The 20,994-nt window shown below is 39.0% G+C and overlaps 1 protein-coding gene across 9 annotated transcripts in view; it reads right to left on the reverse strand.

The window, feature by feature from the left end:
• NFIA (nuclear factor I A) overlaps window positions 1–20,994 on the reverse strand; it is a 254,575-nt gene that overhangs the window by 31,855 nt on the left and 201,726 nt on the right. For 8 of the 9 annotated variants that reach the window (XM_082313301.1, XM_082313306.1, XM_082313305.1 and 5 more), the window contains 2 exons: window positions 8,051–8,229; window positions 5,351–5,516 (listed from right to left, as the gene is read on the reverse strand). In XM_082313301.1, the coding sequence (XP_082169427.1) occupies window positions 5,351–5,516; window positions 8,051–8,229 (345 nt within the window). The remainder of the gene's footprint in view (window positions 1–5,350; window positions 5,517–8,050; window positions 8,230–20,994) is intronic. The other variant, XM_082313299.1, reaches the window with a different exon arrangement.

The raw sequence follows: 20,994 nt of genomic DNA on the forward strand, positions 1-20,994 counted from the left end.
TCAAGGAAGAAATGAACTGAGTAGATTTGGTGAGATGTTCTCCTTGCCTTTTTACTGTCTTAATTTGCTTAATAATTCAAAGAAGCCACAAATTTGCAAAGGATATATTTCTGTTGCTAGTGCCATGTATTAAGATTCTTCTGTACTGTTTTATGGTGAAGTTTTTTCTTTAACTAACTACTGAACCCTATGTTGTGCAAGACTAAAGATTCCTTCTGCAGTGGGGAAAATTAACTCAAGAGCTCAAAAATCAAACATCTGTTGTTTGGTTCTTCTGGTCTACTTTTAAGGAAGCAGAATGAGTGGAGAGGCCATTTAATCCCTTGCGGCAGGTAAGTTCCACTCAGAAGGGAAGGAACTCAAGATCTTGCTTACAGTTCCCTGTTGGCAGATACTTTTGCTGTGATATTTGGTAGAAAATCAAAGGGAAACCAGCAGAACGCTCTCTTAAATGGCTTCTCTGTTCAAACAAAAATTCTAAAGCATTTGAAAACTGTATAATATGCACAAAAGTCCCCTCAAACCTTGCTGGGTGAATTACTATGTATACCTTTCTTCCGTAATGCTCCAAACTATGTTTAACTTGCTTTCTGAAAATACTCGGATGTCAGCTTGGTATTTCCTTAAGGTCATATAACTACATTGCTAGAGCCAAGAAGTGAAGGGTACCAAAACTATATATATGCAGAGCAGGCTTTACACTGGACTCTCCCAAGATGCTAGTCCCACTTCACTGTAAAATGTCACGAGATGTTTGCCAATTGTAAGGGGCCATTTTGGCTCAGAATATTAAGTTGACATGGAATACACATTAGCAGTGACTCCTGTTACGGTGAAATTTGGTTCAGAAAAAGGAGCAGTACCGAGTGTTGCTTAGACCATCACCAACATGGTTTCTAGCCCTATCTTACTGTCTTCATATAAATACCCTTGTTTGACATGGAGGTAGGATTTCTGGAAGTCTTACCACTTCTGATCCCTGTGCTCTGTTCTGAGATCAGGATGGGGCAAACTGCTCTCACTGGTTAAAGCTGGGTCATATTATATTATAGTATACATAGGCTAAGCCTATGGTGGGGTCTTCAAACTCCTTTTTAGGAAAGGGAAAAGCCAAACCATGGAAAGGAACAGAAGCTAGGTCTCTTAGGAAGATCTTCTGATCTTTATCAGCTTTCCTCCATGAGAATTGCATAGATCTACACTAGTTTACACTAGCTGATAGCTGGCCTGTCAGGCTTGAATAGAAACATCTTCCTGCCCAGCCTAGTCTTTCTGCTACTGGAATTCACTAAGGATTGTTTGCAACATCATAGCCCATAGCCAAGGAAATGAATGTGATGCCACAAATTTGCTATGATGCTTCACTTCAGGAACAAGCAAAACAGGAGCTGGCAGAGAAAGAACATTTGCTCACAGAGACAACTTTGATATTTAGCCAAAATGGCAATAAATTGTATGAAAGACAAGACAAACAAACAGTTTTGGGCATGTCATGTATTTTAAAGTTGCTTGCAGTAGGAGAATGTTAATTTAAAATATACTTTTCTGAAATAATTTATATTAAGTATAGTAGTGTGTCATTTATCAGACAGTTCTGGATTAAAAGAATAAACTTTTGGTTAGTAAAGATGATTTGGGTGAGTGATAACCTAATGTACCACTAGGTCTCTTACAGACCAAGATGACAGGTACATGTGCTTGGTATGAAGAGCTGTACTGTTTTGCAAAGGACTAGGAGTCAGTTTAGCTGTTGCGGAGTTGTAGTGAGAGAACTAACCAGAGGAACGCAGTGCAATACAGCAGTTCCTACCGCAATGCATTCTGCAGCTGAGCATCTGAGAGGGAACGGCAAATTCTAACAAATTAAATGATACACGCATCACCCTCTTTTTTATGGATGGGGAAAGGAGCGAAGAGAAAGCTAAAATGGCTTGCCCAGAGGGTGCTCAGTCAATACATAGCAGAGAAAGGGAGAGAAATCCAATCTGATTATGAATCCAGTACTATAGCCACAAGATCATTCCTCTCATCCTGACACAAATGCTGTTTAACATGAAACTCCTTTGTGCAAAGGGACATAAACTGATAACGATCTTGCCCAACAAGGGAAAATAGGTAAGTTTCTCCCCATGTAGAGCTGTGAACCTGAGAAAATAACATTTAGTATAAAAAAGCGCTTTAAAAATCATGGTGTACAGGATGGCAGTATCTTAGACTCTGCATTGGAATGAGGGCTACAGATTCTAACACTCAGATTCAGTTATGATAGTGATAAAGTCCAACTGGCATGTAGTGGAGCTGGTGTTTTCTTTGGGCAATAACATATTAAACCCAGAAACTGTCAAGAAAATAATTGTGTTGTGTTTGTTACGGGTTACCAACCAAATAAAATCAAGAAGAGATCTGAGATAAGATAATTTTGAGACTGCTTCTGATATCAAGGATGTGTTCTATCGAAAAGGCTTTTTATAGAGGAAAAATGAACCCTCCCAAACTTCATGAATCCCATCTCCATTGTGTCATCTCACTGAGGAAAATGCTGTCTTTCCAAAGGGATAAGATTCGCAGCTGAAATTTTCAGCTCCCAGAGCATGCCTGGCCACCCAGTAGCAGCAAATCCCTGGTGTGCATCTCCAGGGGCTCTTCCTTCCTTGGACAGCACTAATGTTCATGTTTTGGTTAATGTCACAGCTGGAGAGTTTCACTATTGCTCTGAGAATCATTAACCACCTTGTTGTGATTTTTAGCTCTCATTCCCAGGAGGCTGTGCTGTATTGAACAGCTGCTCCTGGCTCCTGCACCCCTCAGGAGGGCCATATTCCAATTTTTGGTAGGGCCGTAACTGCGTTTTGTTTCTGCAGAGGGCTTTCTGCTAGACCAAAAAAGGGAAGGAGAATGGAGCAAATGCCAACCCCTTTCACTCCATTTCCTTGGGGGGGCCTTCATTCTCCTCCACACAGCTAAGGAGAGAGTCTGGCCAAAATCTAACATCATTCCTGCCTTTGTTGCATAAGTGACTTTCCAATATCCTAAAGCTCTGCAGGGCAGTCAGCCATAACCCAGCGACACTCCCAGAACCGGTGCACTCGAGCAGTTCGTAACCATGGAAAACACCTTTTTGTGTGGCTTTTATGAAACTCTGGTGAATCTGCACTTGCTATTTGAAGGCCAATATTTAGTTAAGAAAAAAATAAACACTGATGAAAATGGAGGGTTGGTACTGATTGACACACTAAATGGAGTCCAGTGGGCCCTTCCAGCAAACTCTCACAGTGAGGCTAGGAACTTCGGGTTGTTTTACTCTTTATGTGGCCAGCCACTTCCACTGGCTTTGCTATATATGTAATATTATTTCTTAGAAAATATTTCCTATAATCTACTTTTCTGTAAAATTTGTCCCTAAATTAAATTATATGCTTCTTTACAACTCAAGTCCCTATTATTCAAAACCCTTACCAAAAAGGAATATGCATGCCTGAATATATACAGAACTATATGTTTAGACATCAGCGTAGCTAATTAACAAACAGTAATTATTTTCCTAATCTTTTGTTTAAATACCATTAACTGGCTGCTCTTGAGAAAACCTCGATTCCTAATTAACGTGGCAGCTGTTTGCTGAGCACTGAGCCACAGTGACCAGCCCGAGCTGATACCGATGGGTGGTGTTCTGCGAACTTCAGCGGACAAATGCCAGTTTTTATGCCAGCTGAGAATCAGGCCAGACACGCATTTAGCTTGTTTACATGATCACAGTATCACAAAAATTAAGTATTAAGATTACTGCTAAAATGATGTTGGGAATTTTTTTCTTTTAGACACCACACACTGCCAGTAAACTGAGTCACAACCGTAATGACAAATATACACTGACCTAGTTTCATTTTTCCCAGTTCTGAAGACAAGGAAGTAGTAAGGCATTGCTGACTATATTCAGTGATAATTATGACTAAACATTAACCTTTTAGATTCCACTGCTGAATCTTATTGATGGGACTTAAAAGACAGTATCTCCCATCAGAGAGCATCAAAACTTCCTGATAGCACAAGTATTGGTCTAAGATCAGAAAGAGGAGTGGAGGGGAGGGAATGAATCAACTTCTTAGCTCAACAAAAATCTGCTGATCAATTCTAGGAGTCCTGATTCTAGAAGATCATGTTCACAATCTTACCAGACTGTCTCATACTAAAACCCATTTTAATTTCTAAGCGAGCCAGAGCATCTTGCTGAGTTTGCAGTTGTGCACTATCGCGTAGCAGAAGGCAATGCAAAACTCCCGAGAACTACCAGATTTTAAAAATGCCCCCTGGAACCTGTGCAAAGCTCCTGAACAGTATATAAAGCTTTAAAAATGTAGGCTTCACATGGTCTGAATAGCAAATACCTCTTTGCACATCAAGCAGTGGTTGCATATAGCATTTAAATAATAAGCTTGAAAAGCACACAAAGGGATTTGCTCTCTCGATTAGATTGATTTTTGTTTGTGGATGTTATTTGGACTCCCTTCACTGTGGAACAAGTCCCCTACAGTTGCCATTAAAGCACTGAAAGCTTCCCTTTTGTTTTTAAATGTCAGTTTGAGCATAGCTTCATTAAATCATTTCACAATTAACTCCCTGAACATCCAGACTTTTTTAAAGCATCAAACCCAGCTGAATCACATTTGCTTCCCAGAAGAGTGAGTCCAAAGTGGTATCCCCAAGTGTGTATCCAGGAATTTGTGTATTTGACTTGTGGCTACACAAAATACATATGGGAGCCGTGTGGGTGGTGGAGAGAGGATTAAAGCTTTCTCCCTGGGCCTAAGAAATACCATAGCTTCTTGCCCAAAATGCAGGGCTCGGGAATCAAGTCATAAGGGAAAGACATCTGGGTTGATCTAGGAAGACGTATTCCCAAAAGAACTATAAATGAAGTGAACTCGAAAGAGTTGTTAGTTTAGCCCAGTGTGTATAAGCAGCAGTGTTTTCGATGAGGTTGTATGTCTGATTTCCATGTAGTATCTATCCTCTAAAGCCTGACTTGAGATACCAACTTGCCTCCTCATGACAGTAAACAAGATCCCAAAGGTCTGAGGTCTGTGTCACAGCTTAGCTACTGGCCTTGCTTTCTCTCATACATGGCTATGTGAAATGCCAACAAAGTCAGAAATAAAACTGTAACTTTAAGCTAACTCTTTTCTTGTTAATATAAAACCAGCTCAGAATTTTGTCTATCATATACAGAGCAGAGACCTCTCCTACTTCCTGAGAGCTAGTCCAGTCCTCATCTCTGAATAGGCGACAGACGGTTATTGCAGCATATTGTGTGCTGCTGTTAGCCCTTGGTCCCCGCTGTGTCTATACTTACTTGGAGAAGTGGGAGAGGTGGCCCCTCCTTCTGTTGATGTAGTTGGAGGTTTTGTGTCTGGCACTGGCAGAGGCACAGGCCTAGCCATTGGTGGCGGAGGTGGTGGTGGCAACATTGGGGTAGGAAGGAATGGATTGTGCACCTTGCCTTGGCTGCTACCATTGGGCTGCCAAAAAACAAGCAAACAGACAAAAATTATACTAAAAATCAGCTATTAGGAACCTCCGGTAATAACAATCTAGTTGAAAGCTCTGTGCAATACATTTACAATTACTTGAGAGGTGGCAAAGAAAGTGGCGTGTCAAATTCTCCGTTGACTTCAAGGAACTTTGTCTCAAATGCTGTGAGCCTTGTGAAACTATGGAAATTCTCACTTTTAAACACTTGTCCTATTAGCAATTGGTCTGAACTGCCCTGGATTAAATTCTACTACTCTTTCCATTTCCTGCAGCCACTAACTCATGCTCAGTGAGAGCTGAAACAGTATTTTTGACCCCTTAAATCCCCCAGTTTCATGCCTCTGTTATACCCTTAGGATATCAGTGCCTTGGACTTGAGTGTAAATTTCTTAAAGATACTGCTCATTAAGAGAAAAAACAAGCATTTTTGGTGGTCTTAAAAGTCATGCTGATATCTTATTACAGGAAAATGAATGAGTATATATTAAAGTAACTGCTCTCCCACATCCCTTTTGAGTTAACAGTAGTGTAGCTCACAGTTTAGTTGCTATTAGGATCATATGGAGAAACAACTGAGCTTAGAACTGCTTCATTTTACACATTAAGAAAAAAAACCCCTCCATTTAGTCTGGGGTGTGGTCAGTAACAGGCAGAATGGGCCCACCTATACAAGTGTGGTCTTTCAATTAATCACCAGAAAAACCTGACCCTAAGCAAAAGTGTTTTCAAGAATCACAAAAACAAGAAGCAGGCTTAAAAAAATGCCACCCCTCCCCCCAACTTGTTAAGTTTACATTTTAAACGTAATACAGCCTGGACACTTGAAAACCATACAGATAGACGTCAAACACCATTATAAAGAGAAAGTAGGACAGCCTGTGAATCAGGTGTTCCGTTTTAGTGACAAAAATGATGAGATCACTTTCGACAGCACTCTGCAAATTGATCTCACTGCAGTTCTTCTGGCACTGAGCATTGGCTTTTCCATTGATGATAAAAGCTCAGCTTTAAACACAGATCCATATTCTAAGTACTGCTAAAGAAAATAATATTTTAATTCCTGTTAGGGTTTCCATTAGCCTGAATTACTGGGGACAAAATACTCATACTGGCAAAGGCTTGGGACCTTATTTTCATTTCACCTGCTTTGGCACTGACAAAAGGCCTTAAAGTCATGTAGGTGCAAATCACACTTGTGCTAGAGCAAAAATGGTTCAGGGCATAAATAAGACTCAAATTCATCTACATTCAACTTAACAGCACTCCCACTGACTTCAAAGACTGCAGTTACTAGTGTTTGCAGTAAGAAGCAATCCTTCAGGGATATTTATTTTTCCAACATCCAGTACCTTTAATAAACTAATATATTAGTGACATCTCTCAAACAGTATCTTGTCTCACAATTAGGTCCCCTTCCTGCCAAGAAGACCCCTGCTGTATGTTCATTGTGAGTGTGCTAACAGTTCATAATGCTGAATGGTTTGGGATAAATTAAGCAAATGAATACTCAAGGAAAAAGAAAAGCACTATATTGATTTGTTGTCTAGACATAAATGTATCTGCTAACATATTGCAGACATTATTCAAAGCCAGTACTGGCTGGAATAAGTAGAGCCAGTTTTTCTGCTAGGGAAAGGAAAGCACTGAGAACAATATAGCTTATTAAATAAGTGTAATAAATTAGATGCTAATAATTAAACTAATTCTCATTAACACTTTCAATTGTATGTATGTCAGGAGAGAAATAGTAATTTTGCCAGTTATTACTTCATTGGCTGGAAAAAGTTACATGCATTACATTTCATGAAATATTCAGAGCATTATTTTAGATTTGATTTACATAAAATTTATAAATTCTGTATTTGACCGGAATGCTATTTCAATAATAGCAAGATGATTCACTTTATTTGATTAAAAAAAAATGAAAATGGTTATTTGAAGCTTTGGAACTCTGCTTAATTTTTCATAGAGATAAGGGGAAAAGATAACTGCTTACAGAAATAACAAACCATAATAAACTGTACTTTTAACATCTTGAGTTCAAGTACTGGTCAACTTGATCTAAAGTGCTATAAGGCAGTATTTTTTTTTTTTAATGAACTTAGCTGATCTGAAACATCTGTTTCTCACCCTCCCTTTTCCTGCTCCTTCCCCCCCACTCTCCCCTGAACTTCAAAAATAATTAATAAAAATTATTCTGCCTTCATATTTTGTTAACCCTAGTTCCACTAGGGTTACAATGCATGCAGCAAAGTCATTTGTGGAGAGACCCAAAAGGTCACTGTATCACCAGCTTCTCTGACAGTTTAAGTTAATTTCACCACAATGTGGTCGAGTGGTTTTTTGGGGAGGTTTTTTGTTGTTTTTTTAAATATTTTTGCAGTAGCAGCATTTTTTTTCCTTCCAATGACTATTCAAGGTGTGTTCCTGTGTGCAACATGCTGTTAAAATAATCCCGTAATTCCATGGTTAATTTTACATAGGACAAACACTTCTGAAGAAATAAAAACGGCTTCCTTACATTTAGGAACCCCACCTGTCCAGCCTGCTGACCAGCGTCGGGGCAGACAAGTTGGACAAACTCTTTCAGAGTCTCCTGAGGATGATAGCGGATTGCTGGGTGTGAGAAGTATGGCCCAGGCTGTTGAATAATGGGTGATGTTGGAAAATGAAGAGTCGATGGTGTTGCATGTGGACTTGCTATAGGAAAGAAAAAAAAAAAGTTATATAGAGTTTTGCCTTCGGAAAATAAAACAGTTTAAATCTGCTGTAGTTTTACTTTTAGTTTTTTTTTAAATGTACAGTATTGTTTATACATCTGATCTTCACAATTAATATATTAGACCACATTGTGTCCTACACTCACTTCATCTAGACCCTGAAAGCAAACGGAGCCAGACATTTTGAAGGATTTTCTGTATTTTTAGTGGACACGTATAAAGAAATCAGCAGTCTTTTGTGAAAGTGAAAACTATTCATCACCTTAAGAGCAGTCCTCATCAATCAGCCAATAAAAAAATATATTTGGGAGATTAGGGTTGATTTAATTGACATTTCATGTAACTTGGATTTACACATATGAATCTGTTTTATATTGTACTATAAATGGTTGATAATTTAAAGATGGTCTAACACTTCCTGTGGTTGGGGTTTTTTTCCCACCTCAGTTTAGGAACATTTATTTTAAGTAACGTGTTTTCATCTAATGAACACGCACAAAGTGGCAAGATAGTTTTGAAAATTACATTTACATTTCTCCTGAATAATGACAGGCTCAAATCTTCAGCAAGCCCCCAGCTTGCATTCAGGGATGAAGTTTAATTTGGTGAATTTGTGGGCCAACAAGCCAGCTGGAAAATGTACTACAGTGAAGGTGTAAAGGTGTAATGTACACAAGCCCATTGGCAATGACAGATTTTACCCTCAGCTAATTTCAGCAGAACTACAAGTGCAGCTGAAGAGCCTTATGCTCTCCTACGTTATGTGACACCTTTGCCCAGTTCTCTGGCCTTCAAGATATATTGGGTTGGACCCTTGTGAGCTAACAGTGCTTTCCACTGTTAGTTGTCACCACGAGGTAGCAAACTGCTGCTAGTCATAGTGCTATGAATTCTCCCTTTCCCCTTTAAAATGAGAATTCACTCTTCCTTTAGAATGGCCAATTAATCTGGTTGTGCACAAGCTCATCTGTAAATCGTAGTGTATTTCTCACCAAACAGTCATCATTACATCCCTGTTTCTCCTTTGGCATGCTATCCTAGTAATCTTTCAAGGGTGTCCATGTGCATATACTGCACTTGTACACCACACATAACTGATTAGATAAAGGCTATGCAAGGGAGGTAATATCCTACAGAAACTCATGTGTTGGCTTTGAAGTAAGTTAAATATACAAGAGGGAAAAAAAAGCCTTTGGCACTTTTCGAAAAATTGGAGAGATGCAGGAAAGTTAACAAATCAAATACAAATGAGCAAACACTCATTTCATGATGAATGTTATGAAAAACCTTCAGTTAAATAAAAGCTAAAATCTGCTTCTTAGTCTTGTTCATCGCCAGTTTAATAATATGACACTTTATTAATGATTTTTTTCTTAAGTATTATTAAACGATTAGCAAACTCAGAGCCTGAAGATGTGGATAAACCATGTACTCAGAGACAGCAGCAAGGAAACCTACTGCATTATCCTATAAACATTCATTAAGGGTTCTTCAGCACTTCTATGTACTTCTTTCTCCACGACTGGATAGGAATGATTGCTTTGACACCACCACCAATAACAGCTGCACTCATGCCTGGGGTGCTGATATGGGATGAATATGAAGCTCTCATCCTTGCCGTGAAAAGCTCCCCTGTATTCTTGTTAACACCACAAGTCTTCCCAGTCTGCTCCCCTTAATACTGTTTAAAATACTCGCAACAGAAAGAGAAATGCCTACTAAATGTGTGGTACTAAACGGGAAACACCACAGGAAGAAAGCATGGAAATGAGGAACCAAAAGGTAGCATGCAGCCTTCAACTATCTCTGATCAAAGTAGATGTATATCCAGTGAAACTCTTCTGAAAGCATGGGCTATACCTATCTTATAACAGCTAGGTATTGCGGCGTGTGGGCTGAGCTGGAGAACAGTGTCTTCCCACAGCCGTGCTAGCTCTGCAACGCTGCACTTGGGAAAAGGAAACAAGAAGCAGCATATCCCACGCTCCTTGTTATGGAAATGTTGACAGTTATTCCATGGCCAAGGCAAACACCTGTGTGCCCAGCCTGTTCAACCTGTCTGCACATCTGGGCTTATCTCTTGTTTTTTACAAACCTAGTTAATTATTTCTTATTCACTTTTAAGACAAATAGCTTTGTTCTGAGTTTGCATCTTAAATTATAGTACAGTTGAAAACTCTTCATATAAAGAACCCAAATCCTCAAAGGAAGAAATGAAGGCTATTTTCCTGTCCCCAAACTCCTGGGAGAGTCTGTAACTTTCAAGTGTGCTGTTAAAGGCAGAGATAATGTGGGATTCACCTTAGTAAATGTGGGTGTCTACCATGGAGCTACTTATCTTAGAATCAATGAAGACCTAAACAGAACTAATGGTGTCTAAGGAGCCGTTCATCTCATCCAAAAACAGACCACTCCTTTAATTAGACTTCATTGACCACACTGAGTGGCTCACCAGTGGATGTGAAGGCAGCCCACTGGTACTAGCTCCAGTCTATGCATGCACCTTCAGTTAGATGAATTCCACCCAAAATGTCAGCCTCTGATCTCACTTACTGCAATCCCTGAGGTGTAACTGCTTTAATGACACTTAGGTCATAGCCACTTTACAGGTATGAATGTATCATCACCTTCTCCTGGAAGCAACAGTCATTTTAGAGCTTGTCAAAATATTTTGCCACAAATATTCATTCAACAGAAGTTGGTGGTAAGCATTTTGATGACTATAACAAAATTTTCATTAGCATACAACATTTCTGTCATTTCTTTGATACAAAACGTATTCTTCCTCTCTTCCTTTGTATCTCCTTATATAGTTCCCCCTTTCCTTGTATGCCAAATGGAAGATGAAGGATGAAGATAAAAGTGAGAAATGAAAATTTATGTGGCAAACATATAATTAAGTAAAAAATAGATAGGGGATTTTTTAAACATTTATAAAAAAAATTCATTTTAGCACCAGCTCTGTTAATACTATTTGAAATTGTTATGCAACTGCACTGTCCTTTGTACACATCTGGGAACAAATTCATTCCTCTTCTTCAGCTAGGTGATAAGAAGATAGAAATGCTGTTTCAATCAAACAAGAAGGAATAAAAAATTGTACCCAGGGAACATGTGGAAATTCAAAGCTAGGCCTGAGACCACACTGTATTTAGCTTTTCCAAGGTATGGCTCTTCATTTAATAATTTGATTTGCTATATGAAAGACATGTTATGGTTATTAGAAATACTCATAGGCATGTAAGTAGTGAGCCTTTGTTGCCTTGACCTCCTCAGCATGTCAAGGTAGAAAACAAACTGGAAAGCATTTATTGGTGATCTTCCCAAAGCAAGAGAGAAGAAAAATGAATGCAGAAATGATCAACAATAATTCAGGAAGGTAAAGTGCTGCAAGAAGGAGAAAGTGGTTTGTCTTGGGAGTCTTGGCCAACTCCTCAGCACAGCCTTGAAGGGCTTTCTGCTGATCATGGGAAAGACCAGGAAAAGGAAACAAGGCCAAACAGGCATCAGCCCTCAGTCTGTGCCACATACTAACATGTAGGGTTCATTTTATCAGAGTAGATGGATTAGCATAAGAAGTGACGAATGGAATAAGGACCTCCAAAAGGTTTGTTTTTGCAGTCTCTGACTGGGAAATACCAAATTTCTCAAGGGGCAAAAGGAAGAGCTGTTTGATAAGAGGAAGAATCTACTACTATTAAACTGATGAAAATTCCAAGTGTGCCTGCCTTATACTAGAGAGAGGGAATTAAATGCTAAAGTCTAAAATCTGCTGGCTCAGATACAGACCATTACTCCAATAGCTGTGTTGTGGTCACCAACGCTGGTGTATGCAAAGATGGCCTTTCAAACAAGTTCTGAGTGCAGAACACAACTGTGTTTCCAAATATATGGATCCTCACAAACATTTTTAATCAGTTAAAGGACGTGAGGTAGAGGAGCGGGTTGCTATTCTTCCTGTTTGCCTGTAAAAGAGGAAAGTGACCATGGAAAAGCCCTTTCAGTCATGATTTTCAGAAACACTTAATAAAAATTATTAAGTCATTGTTTCTGAAAACCATGCCTAGACTGATGCAAGTTTTCCTGTGTATAAGAAGGGGCTATTACTACTTATGTGCTTCTGATGGGATATTACAAGTCTCAATCAGTGATTGTAAATTCTTTGAGATCTTCAAATGGAAGATAAAACAGGTCTTTGTCTATTATTTATTTACTTATTGACTTATTATTTATGTATCCCTAAGCAGCTCTATGATGCCAAACCATATTTCTCTTGGCGTCTTTCAGCCTGTGACATTTATATTTTATTATTGACCTCACTAAATGACATAAAATATAAGTTCTACAACCTATGAAAATATGTGTATTCCAGATCAGAACTTCATTTCTACCTGCTGTAGGTATGGAGGAGCTGGACTATCTGGCATTATTAAATCTGCTATTTGTGTGTGGGGGTTGGAGGCAGGAATTATCCTTCTATCTCAAGGCAAGCATAAATATTTCAAAGCACACATGATTCTAATTCCATTGAAGCTCATCTGAAACATCCCAGACTTTTTATTGAAAATGAGATGATAATGTACGGTGGCCTGCAACAGATATACCAGTATTTTAAAACTACTGCTATTGGGCCAAGTAATTATGCAGTACAGCTGTTGCGTGCTATACTGGAATTTTTAGTGTTTTATGAGTTTGTGGTGCTGTGCAGCACAGAAGTAAGAGGATTTTTCACAACGCTGAACTCAAATGTCTGATTATGCAGGCTTGTCTTGTCTTTTCCCTTCTTGATTTGTGGTAGCCAATAACAAAGTAACTAATAAAATAAGTTGCATTCATTGATTAGGTTAGCACTTCACATGTCTAAGACAAATGAAGAAGAGACAAAATTGTGAATTCTATTCAACTGAATGATCAGATAATAAAGAATCAGTTAACTCGAAACAGGTTATACTTTTCTTCAGATATTTAGTACCCTTCTCAGGCCCTTCTCCTAGAACAAAGGAGCAGTCCTAATAAAGACGCATGGGATCCTTTCTCCCAGGGAGTGCTCACTGATGTCGTACAGGGATTTCATGATTGCACCTGCAGTGCTCAGACAGATTTCTCCACCAGCACAGCCCAACATATGGGGGAGACATATTGATCCATCCACCTTCCATCTCCTCTTCCAAAAAGCCTTGCCAACCCCTTCAAGTCCAGATGACTGGATGGAATTTCTTTCTTCATGAAGTCGTTTGAAGTCTTTGAAAGGGTCATTTAGCGTTGCTCTTCTCCTGCTCAGGAAAAGCCTTCTATCACCCTGCACTCCTCGCCTGTTCAAAGAAGTAGTGGTCTGGGGAATCAAAACCACTGTTCCTTCACAGGCACAAGGGCCAGTCCATCAGACCAGGCCAAGAGTGGACTGGCTTCACTAGGGCACAGTGCTTAGATACCTCCTCTATAAAGTGATAATTGAGTTTACTAATAGCTCATTAAACATTGATCAATCTTCCTAGGAATAGTAACATTATAATCATAATGAAACAGGATCGTTTTTATCAGCTTGTTTTTGAGGCCATTATAATTGGCTTCATTACAATTAAGAAAGTATTTTTTTAAAAGTCATTTCCCTGGAAATGTTATAGAACAGTTTGTTCTGCTAGATATTTCCACTTCAGGCTTCTAAGTTGCTTTAACTCCCTGCATGCTGTAGGCTTGCTCCTAGCATTTAAGTGATGCAAGTGCCAGTTCAAATTATGCAAGATGTATCCCACCCTTTGTACCCCAAAGGTACTTATTCTGAAAATTGACCATATTAGAGTACTAATTGGCTAAGCCACCATGCTGGCTGATGTGAAATGCTTTCAAACACCATGAAACGGCTGTGTTTATCGGAAATATGAAGAGTGACTTTTTAATAAGGAGATCTGGCAATAATCCAAATTTGTTGAAAGGAACTTACACTTCTGTGTATAATACAATACAAGAGGTAAAGAATAGAAGCCTAAAACAATAGCTTTAAGCCCACAGATTTTTGTGATGAAAGCAGTTACCCAAACAAGAAAAAAATAATTAAGAAACTTGGGCTGGGATTTGCAGAGGTCCTGAGAGAATTCATTAACTGCTTTTGAATTTCAATGGGAGCTGTGTCCCTGTAAATCTTTCAAAGGTTTCTCATTTTTCTTACTGCCCATTAGGAATAGACTTTAGGGTGATAAATGTAGAGCAATCTCTTATTCAGGTTAGCAAGGGCTTGCCTCTACTTAAATATGGAGCTGCTGAGGGTAGGACTGACCAGTCCTAGGTCCAGCCCTTTGAAGGGAATTCAGATCAGTGGAAAACTTAAGCATTGCTTAAGTCCCATAATGCTGCAAAGTGGCTGTTTAGTAACATGTCTGTCAGGTCCATTGCTGAGCTAAAGTCAGACTAATCCTGTCTTGCATTCCCATTTGCTGTGACAAGACTGGGAAATCATGGAGAGGGAGAACAAAAATAGGCCTTACCCTCTTAGCATGGGTAAAATTTAGGTATCACTGATACTTACTTCCACATTATATAGGCAAACATAGATGAAACATTGAAAATATAACATTAAAAGCTGATCAATGCAAGATATATACCAATACTCTAAATATGATGGATGGAGGATCTGTTCCTGCCCATGGCCATCTAAAAGAAGGACTGAATTGCAGAATGTCCACCTCTCAGCTCCAGAAGTCAAGTGCAGGTGGTCAGCTAAGCACTGCTGAAAAAACAGACCCATGGTATCTCCAAGTGGGGGCTGGCTATCAGCCCCTTTTTGCTGCTCTGAAGAGTGGTATAAGGCACTTGGACCCTTTGTTCAGAAATACTCCTCCTGTAAGAGATTTTGCAGTAGCAAGTGGGAGGCACAAGGATGTTTTGCCAGGGCCCACAGAGTTTCTTGCAAAAGGAAAATACGCTTAAAGCTGTGTTTGGGCACAGGGTTTATTGGTGTACTCTGGATTGTGAGTATTACAGGCTGCTTTTGAAAACCTGTGGAGCTGAAGTGAGTGCTGGTTCCAGATTCTGGCATAGGCAGGGGGCCAGTTAAGTTAGCTATTTTGAGCAGATTGTTTTAAAACATGTTGAAATTCTGCCTTTGGGAGATGAGAATACTATAGAACTGATTACATAGGTACAGAAATAAAAATCATACCTATAGAAAGCACTCCTCCCTTCCCAGACCATAGCTAGAGGTCAAAAAACCCTAATTTAACCTATTTGTAGAATTCCTACTTCACATCAAATGCTGGCAACTTTTGCATATTATTATTGTTTTTAATACACATGATGTATTCCTATATATAAGATAAAAACTACAGCTAGGAGAATATATCATGCCTTTCTTGTAATGAAATGCAGTTGATAAGTTTACAATAGAAATGTAAATTCTCTTAAAAACCACAACCTTTATGTGTGTGATGATATAATTCTGCTTTGATACTAAAAAGGGCATGGTAATGGAATCTGTGACTTTGGAGTGATATATTGCTGTTAAGTTAATAGGACTCCACATTCCCATTTCTAATATCAGTGTTTTTTTCCCCTTTCATTCTGTAGATGGTAAGCTGATACTACATAAACATTGTTAAAGCTATAGTTCCACGCTACAGTAATTCACTTAACTTTAACATGATTTATGGTTCTGTCAATAGAGGAGGTTGAAAATCCAGAGCTCTGATGCTTAAACATGGGTTCCATATTTAAAGCAATAATGTGCTTTTTGTGTGTATCTGAAGCTAGAAGAATTTAGCATAAAGCAGAGATAAAAATATTATAGTTCACTGCACTGTTTAAAGCATATAGTTTAACTTCATGGATACATCAAAGAGAGCAAAGAAACTGAACACAGAATCAGTAAAAGCATGGGTAAAAGACTTTGTTCCTGCAGCACTTTATTTTTATATTATTTTTAGGGATGCATGAAATCCTATTAAGTATTTTTAACACTCCCCTTTTTTCATTCTTTTGCTCAGTTAGATCAGCTCCTTTTGTCAGGATGAGTTTAAATCTGGGTCCACTGTGTTAATCACCCCCCATTCTTCTTTCTGGCACTTACCCTCCAGGCATTTTGCCTCTTTAGGAGATTAAGCGACCAAGTCATCTTGTTGCTCTAACATGTCCTCACTGGAGCAACATATTAACACAATTCCTCTGCAAAAGAGCCCTCTTCAGAAGTTTGCTGCAGGGATGACAAATTAACCCAGCATGGTGTCCCACACATCTATCTCAGTACAAATTATTAGTGTAATAGAGCTTTTAGTTATGCATTTATCTAGTAATTATTGAACGGTTATACAAAACGAAGCTGAGCAATCATGGCCCTTTATGAGGCAATCTCAGTGGGTGGTCTTACAGTTAATTTAGGATAGGACTGTCTAAGCAGTTCACTCACACACAAATTAGCTGAACAGCCTGCTCCTTTAAATATTTCCTATGTCACAGGCTAACTCCTTACAATACAACAAAGGTAGAGTTTTAATTACACGGTTCCTGACTTTTGTTTAGCTGAAGCTTTAACCATTTGCAAGCCTTCCTCTTTGCCCTCCCCTGCCTGGGATATGGGAGTAGATGGCAGTTTGGGTACGGTATCTAGTAATTACTAAACCCTGACCTTGAGGCCATCTGTTAGGACTAACTGTTTTTCCTTCAGCATCATATTATTTCAAAGAGAGTGGAGAAAATAAAAATCTTCACCTACGCAGTCAGCTATCCTGACATCGTAAACTGGAGCATTGCTTTTTGCTGTCGCAAAAGCAACGCTCATCTGTTGGTCAGTGTTATGCTATTTATGGTTTCTACTCAACTTTCTTACCCTTGTGGTGTGGCTCTCTCATCTTTTGGCTGTCCTACATTACCATCCCCTGATCTGAGGTGCCTGTATCAGAATGAACTTGCACCACTTTGTTTTTGTCAAAATTCAAAGGAAAGCAGAAGGTTACATTAGTCTGACAGCATCGAGGAGCAGCCACGGATAGTTGTACAGAATAGGATATTACAAAATGTCCTTTTACACTGTGTAGCTCTGGCGCGAGTTAGCAGGAATTATCACTTTGATTTGCTTGAAGCTGGCTGACAGGACAGCTAACAGGCACTGATATTTTGGTGACCCTGTGGAGAATTTTGATAGAGAAGGGCACAATGTCTTCCCAGATATGTGACATAAAGTTTTTGCCACTTTGGCACAAACAGAGAGTACTATCCTGCAGAGTTTCCCTGGTAGGCCTTGTCCTGATAAAAATCTCAATGGCAATGCTTACTATGGAGGAAATAAATATAATGGGAACCACTCCACTGGTTGACTTTCATCCCTTCTTCTCTTTCTGCTCACACACCCACTTCCTTGGCTTCTTCCCTTTGTGCTGTATTTCTTGTTTCTTGTAATTGTGTTTCTCCTTCATTTGTCTTCCTAACATACCATCTCATTCTTATTTTTTTCCTTTCCTTGCCTTTTCTTCCTTGCTTTTTGGCTTGCAGGATCTATGCTGTCATATTCTGTGGAAATGCTTGAATGCTCTACAGCACAGGCTGCTGTATATCCTAGGTTTACAAGATCATGGTCAATTTAACGTTTCAGCCAGCTCCAGATATAAAGTCACTAGAGTGTAAGTAGCAATACATGGAAGCCTAAAACCACTTATGTAAATACTGCTGTCACACATAGTATTTAAATCCTTCACTGCCTGGTAAAGAGTTCAAGTGGGCTAATGTCTGGGAAACTTTGTAAGATGCCAGCAATACACGATGGCTTTGCAATACTGGAGTACTGCGGTGAGCTACACTGACCACCAAATAATCTAACTTGCAGGTAACAAAAGTATGCTGTGTAGGAGATAGAGATCTAACTGCTTGAATTTTCAATGCGTTGAAATAAATTCTAAAACTGATAGTGATGCTAAAGCCACCCTATAGGTGATCAATTTACCATCTGCCAGACACTGAATCCTAACCACACTGGTCCAGAGAAGACATATGGTGCATTCATAGAGTCATGCCCAAAAAACTGCCATCATCAAGTGAGGCTCCATGAATCACTTTGCTAGCTTATCACCAAAGAAACTTGGATCTTACCACCATCTGTTGGAACTACTGAGGAGTCACTGAAGCATTGGCATCCATGTGCCAGCACTCACTGCACATCTGGTCCTTTGGTCAGCCAGCTCAGATCCTCTCTGCTGGCTACTGCCCAGCTGGGTTGAGTACTGGCAGCAGCACCAATGCAGATAGGAAACTAGTGCGCAGCCTTCCACAACACAATACAGTACAGTACGGACAATTTCATGAGAACAGAGGTTTTCCAAGTGGTTCATTGAATGGAGCACCTTATAGCTAAGAAATCTTCTTAAGGATCTACTCCTCCTCCAAGCAAGTTTTGTTTCCAAAATGACTCATCGTGGGCATCACTGGGAAGGGCACGCAATATCCTGGGATACTCCAGCATACGATGTGCACTGTGTTCTAAGGAATGTTTGGAAGTGTGTGAAAGATTCAGGAATATTCCTGAGAAGTTATAAATCACTGGTTGTCAATGACAACACCTGCCATGAATAGTCTACAGCTTCTTCTCTGCTGTCTATTTTGATCATGCTTTACAAATGCATCTCATATACACATTCAAGTGATAAACTTGCACATATGAACATCAGAAGATTGAACCTTCTTGTAATCGTTCAGTTGGCTGAGGAGCTTACTCTGATGGTGACCTACTTACTCATGACTTTCCTTTCTCTGAAATATCTCTGCAGACTGAAGATTAAATCCTGCTCTTACTTTTCTGAAGACCACTCAGAATGACCTGCCACTGACCATTTACATAACGCATATGTATCCAAAGCGAATGCAACATGTCTATACTATGTTATACCTATCATTTCTGCAGAAAGGTACAACTTCCAGTAACTAATGGTGGATATGAATTGCTTAAAGATTATATCCTCTTATATGACTGCATTATAGTCTTCATGTTGCCACTTTTGATACTTGAAAAGCTTCTCTCTTCTGCTTACTGTCCTAAAGTACACTGGAGGGAATGGGATAAAGAACAAAGCTGGATTTGCAGAAAATAATCCATCTCAGTATATTACCCTTTACTAACAGAACGATGGTTGTAGAAGAGAAATAAACACAGCCAGTGTGCTGCGGAAGAAGAATACTGAAGAGGAATGTCCAAAAAGAACAAAGAATGAAGTCTGGAACAAGATTTTTCCAGGATGATGACACTTAAAAGAATCCATGGATGGATTCAGAGGGATTTTTCCTGAAAGTCTGTAAGACTTTGTTTCTGAAAAAACATAAAATAGAAGATGCTTCTAAATGATGTTGCAGAAGAACGTTTTTTGCTTAACCTGTTAGGAACCATGATGATAAGAAACTGTTACTTCTTTATGGAGTTAGTAAAGACGTCTCCTTCCAAACAAACAAAATTTGGGAACTGTAATCATTGTATTTGCTCTTTCAAATTCTGTCTGTCTTTGAATGGTCTTCTCACATAGCTGATGGATATCCCCTGGTGCACAGAAAAAGTCTTGTTAAAATAGACTATAGATGAGATTTAAACAAGACCTCACCATGGTATATTTCCTCTCTCAACCACACAAAAATCCAAAATACAGAAGGTCTAAACAGGGGCAGACAGAGGCATTCGATGATCTTCAAAAATAAGTGTGAGGTAAAACATAGCTAAATACAGAAAGGCCTATTAACTGATCAATCAACAACTCAAATCTAAAAGGTTGAACTTCTAAAAGATAGGAATTCAGTCAGCTGATGTGCACTGAATATAATGTTAATGGCACATTCATATTATTCATACTTATATCACCAATTATCAAGGCTTTTAAAAGAAGATATATTTGCCAGATAGCTGAGATCCAAATTTCAAGGGAAATCTGTATAGAACTTAGATGCCTAAATATCTTCTGAGGATCTAGGTGTGTGTCTAAGGGTAATAAACAATTTTTATGGGATTAACCACAACAAATCAAACTACAATAAGTAGATTTAACAAAGCACAAATAACCAAGAAGTGCAATTCTGACCTTGCTTCAACTTAGAGCAATTCCACTACTTCACAATGCGTCACCTGGACTGTCCAGACAAAGAGGCTCCTCCTGGTTTATGCTGCCCTCAGTAAACCCACACTAACACCAAACAGACATTTCAGAATAATTTCTAGTATGGATTGCTAATATGTCTTTTTATGCTTCACCATTTGACCAATTCCTTAATAATCTTCTCTAAATGAGACAAAATTTCATAGCAGAAAGAAACATGTCACACCCATTCATTCTTATTTTTATATCTTCCAAAGAGGTTTGTAAGAAGATTCATTCATTTGTGTATATTACTATGCCCAAGTGAGTTCCTTTCCAAATGTGAGCTGAGTATTGCATTTAGTTTTTTAGGCTAAATGCAAATGCATCTTTCTAACAAAAATGTATAAGCACATCTAGACCCAGAGGATATCTCTTTTACTTGGAAAGTCAGTCAGAAGAGTACTGTGAAGAAAACCAGCCAAAGCATTGCAGGAACCAACGCCCCTAACAAGGTGGTTCTTCAGCACACTGATACCAACAACATGAGCAGTAAATGACTGGCAGAAACAAAGCCATAGTGCTGGAAGACAGGCATGTTTCAGAAGTGAATGATGAGTCCCTATCTCCAGCAGTTAGACTGAATCTATGTTATGTACTGACACAAGCAGAAGACACTCTCTGTAACACATTCTGTCCCTTTCCCCACCCTC

The sequence above is a fragment of the Platalea leucorodia genome (assembly GCF_965183815.1).
Source record: "Platalea leucorodia genome assembly, chromosome: 5".
Classification (NCBI taxonomy): domain Eukaryota; kingdom Metazoa; phylum Chordata; class Aves; order Pelecaniformes; family Threskiornithidae; genus Platalea; species Platalea leucorodia.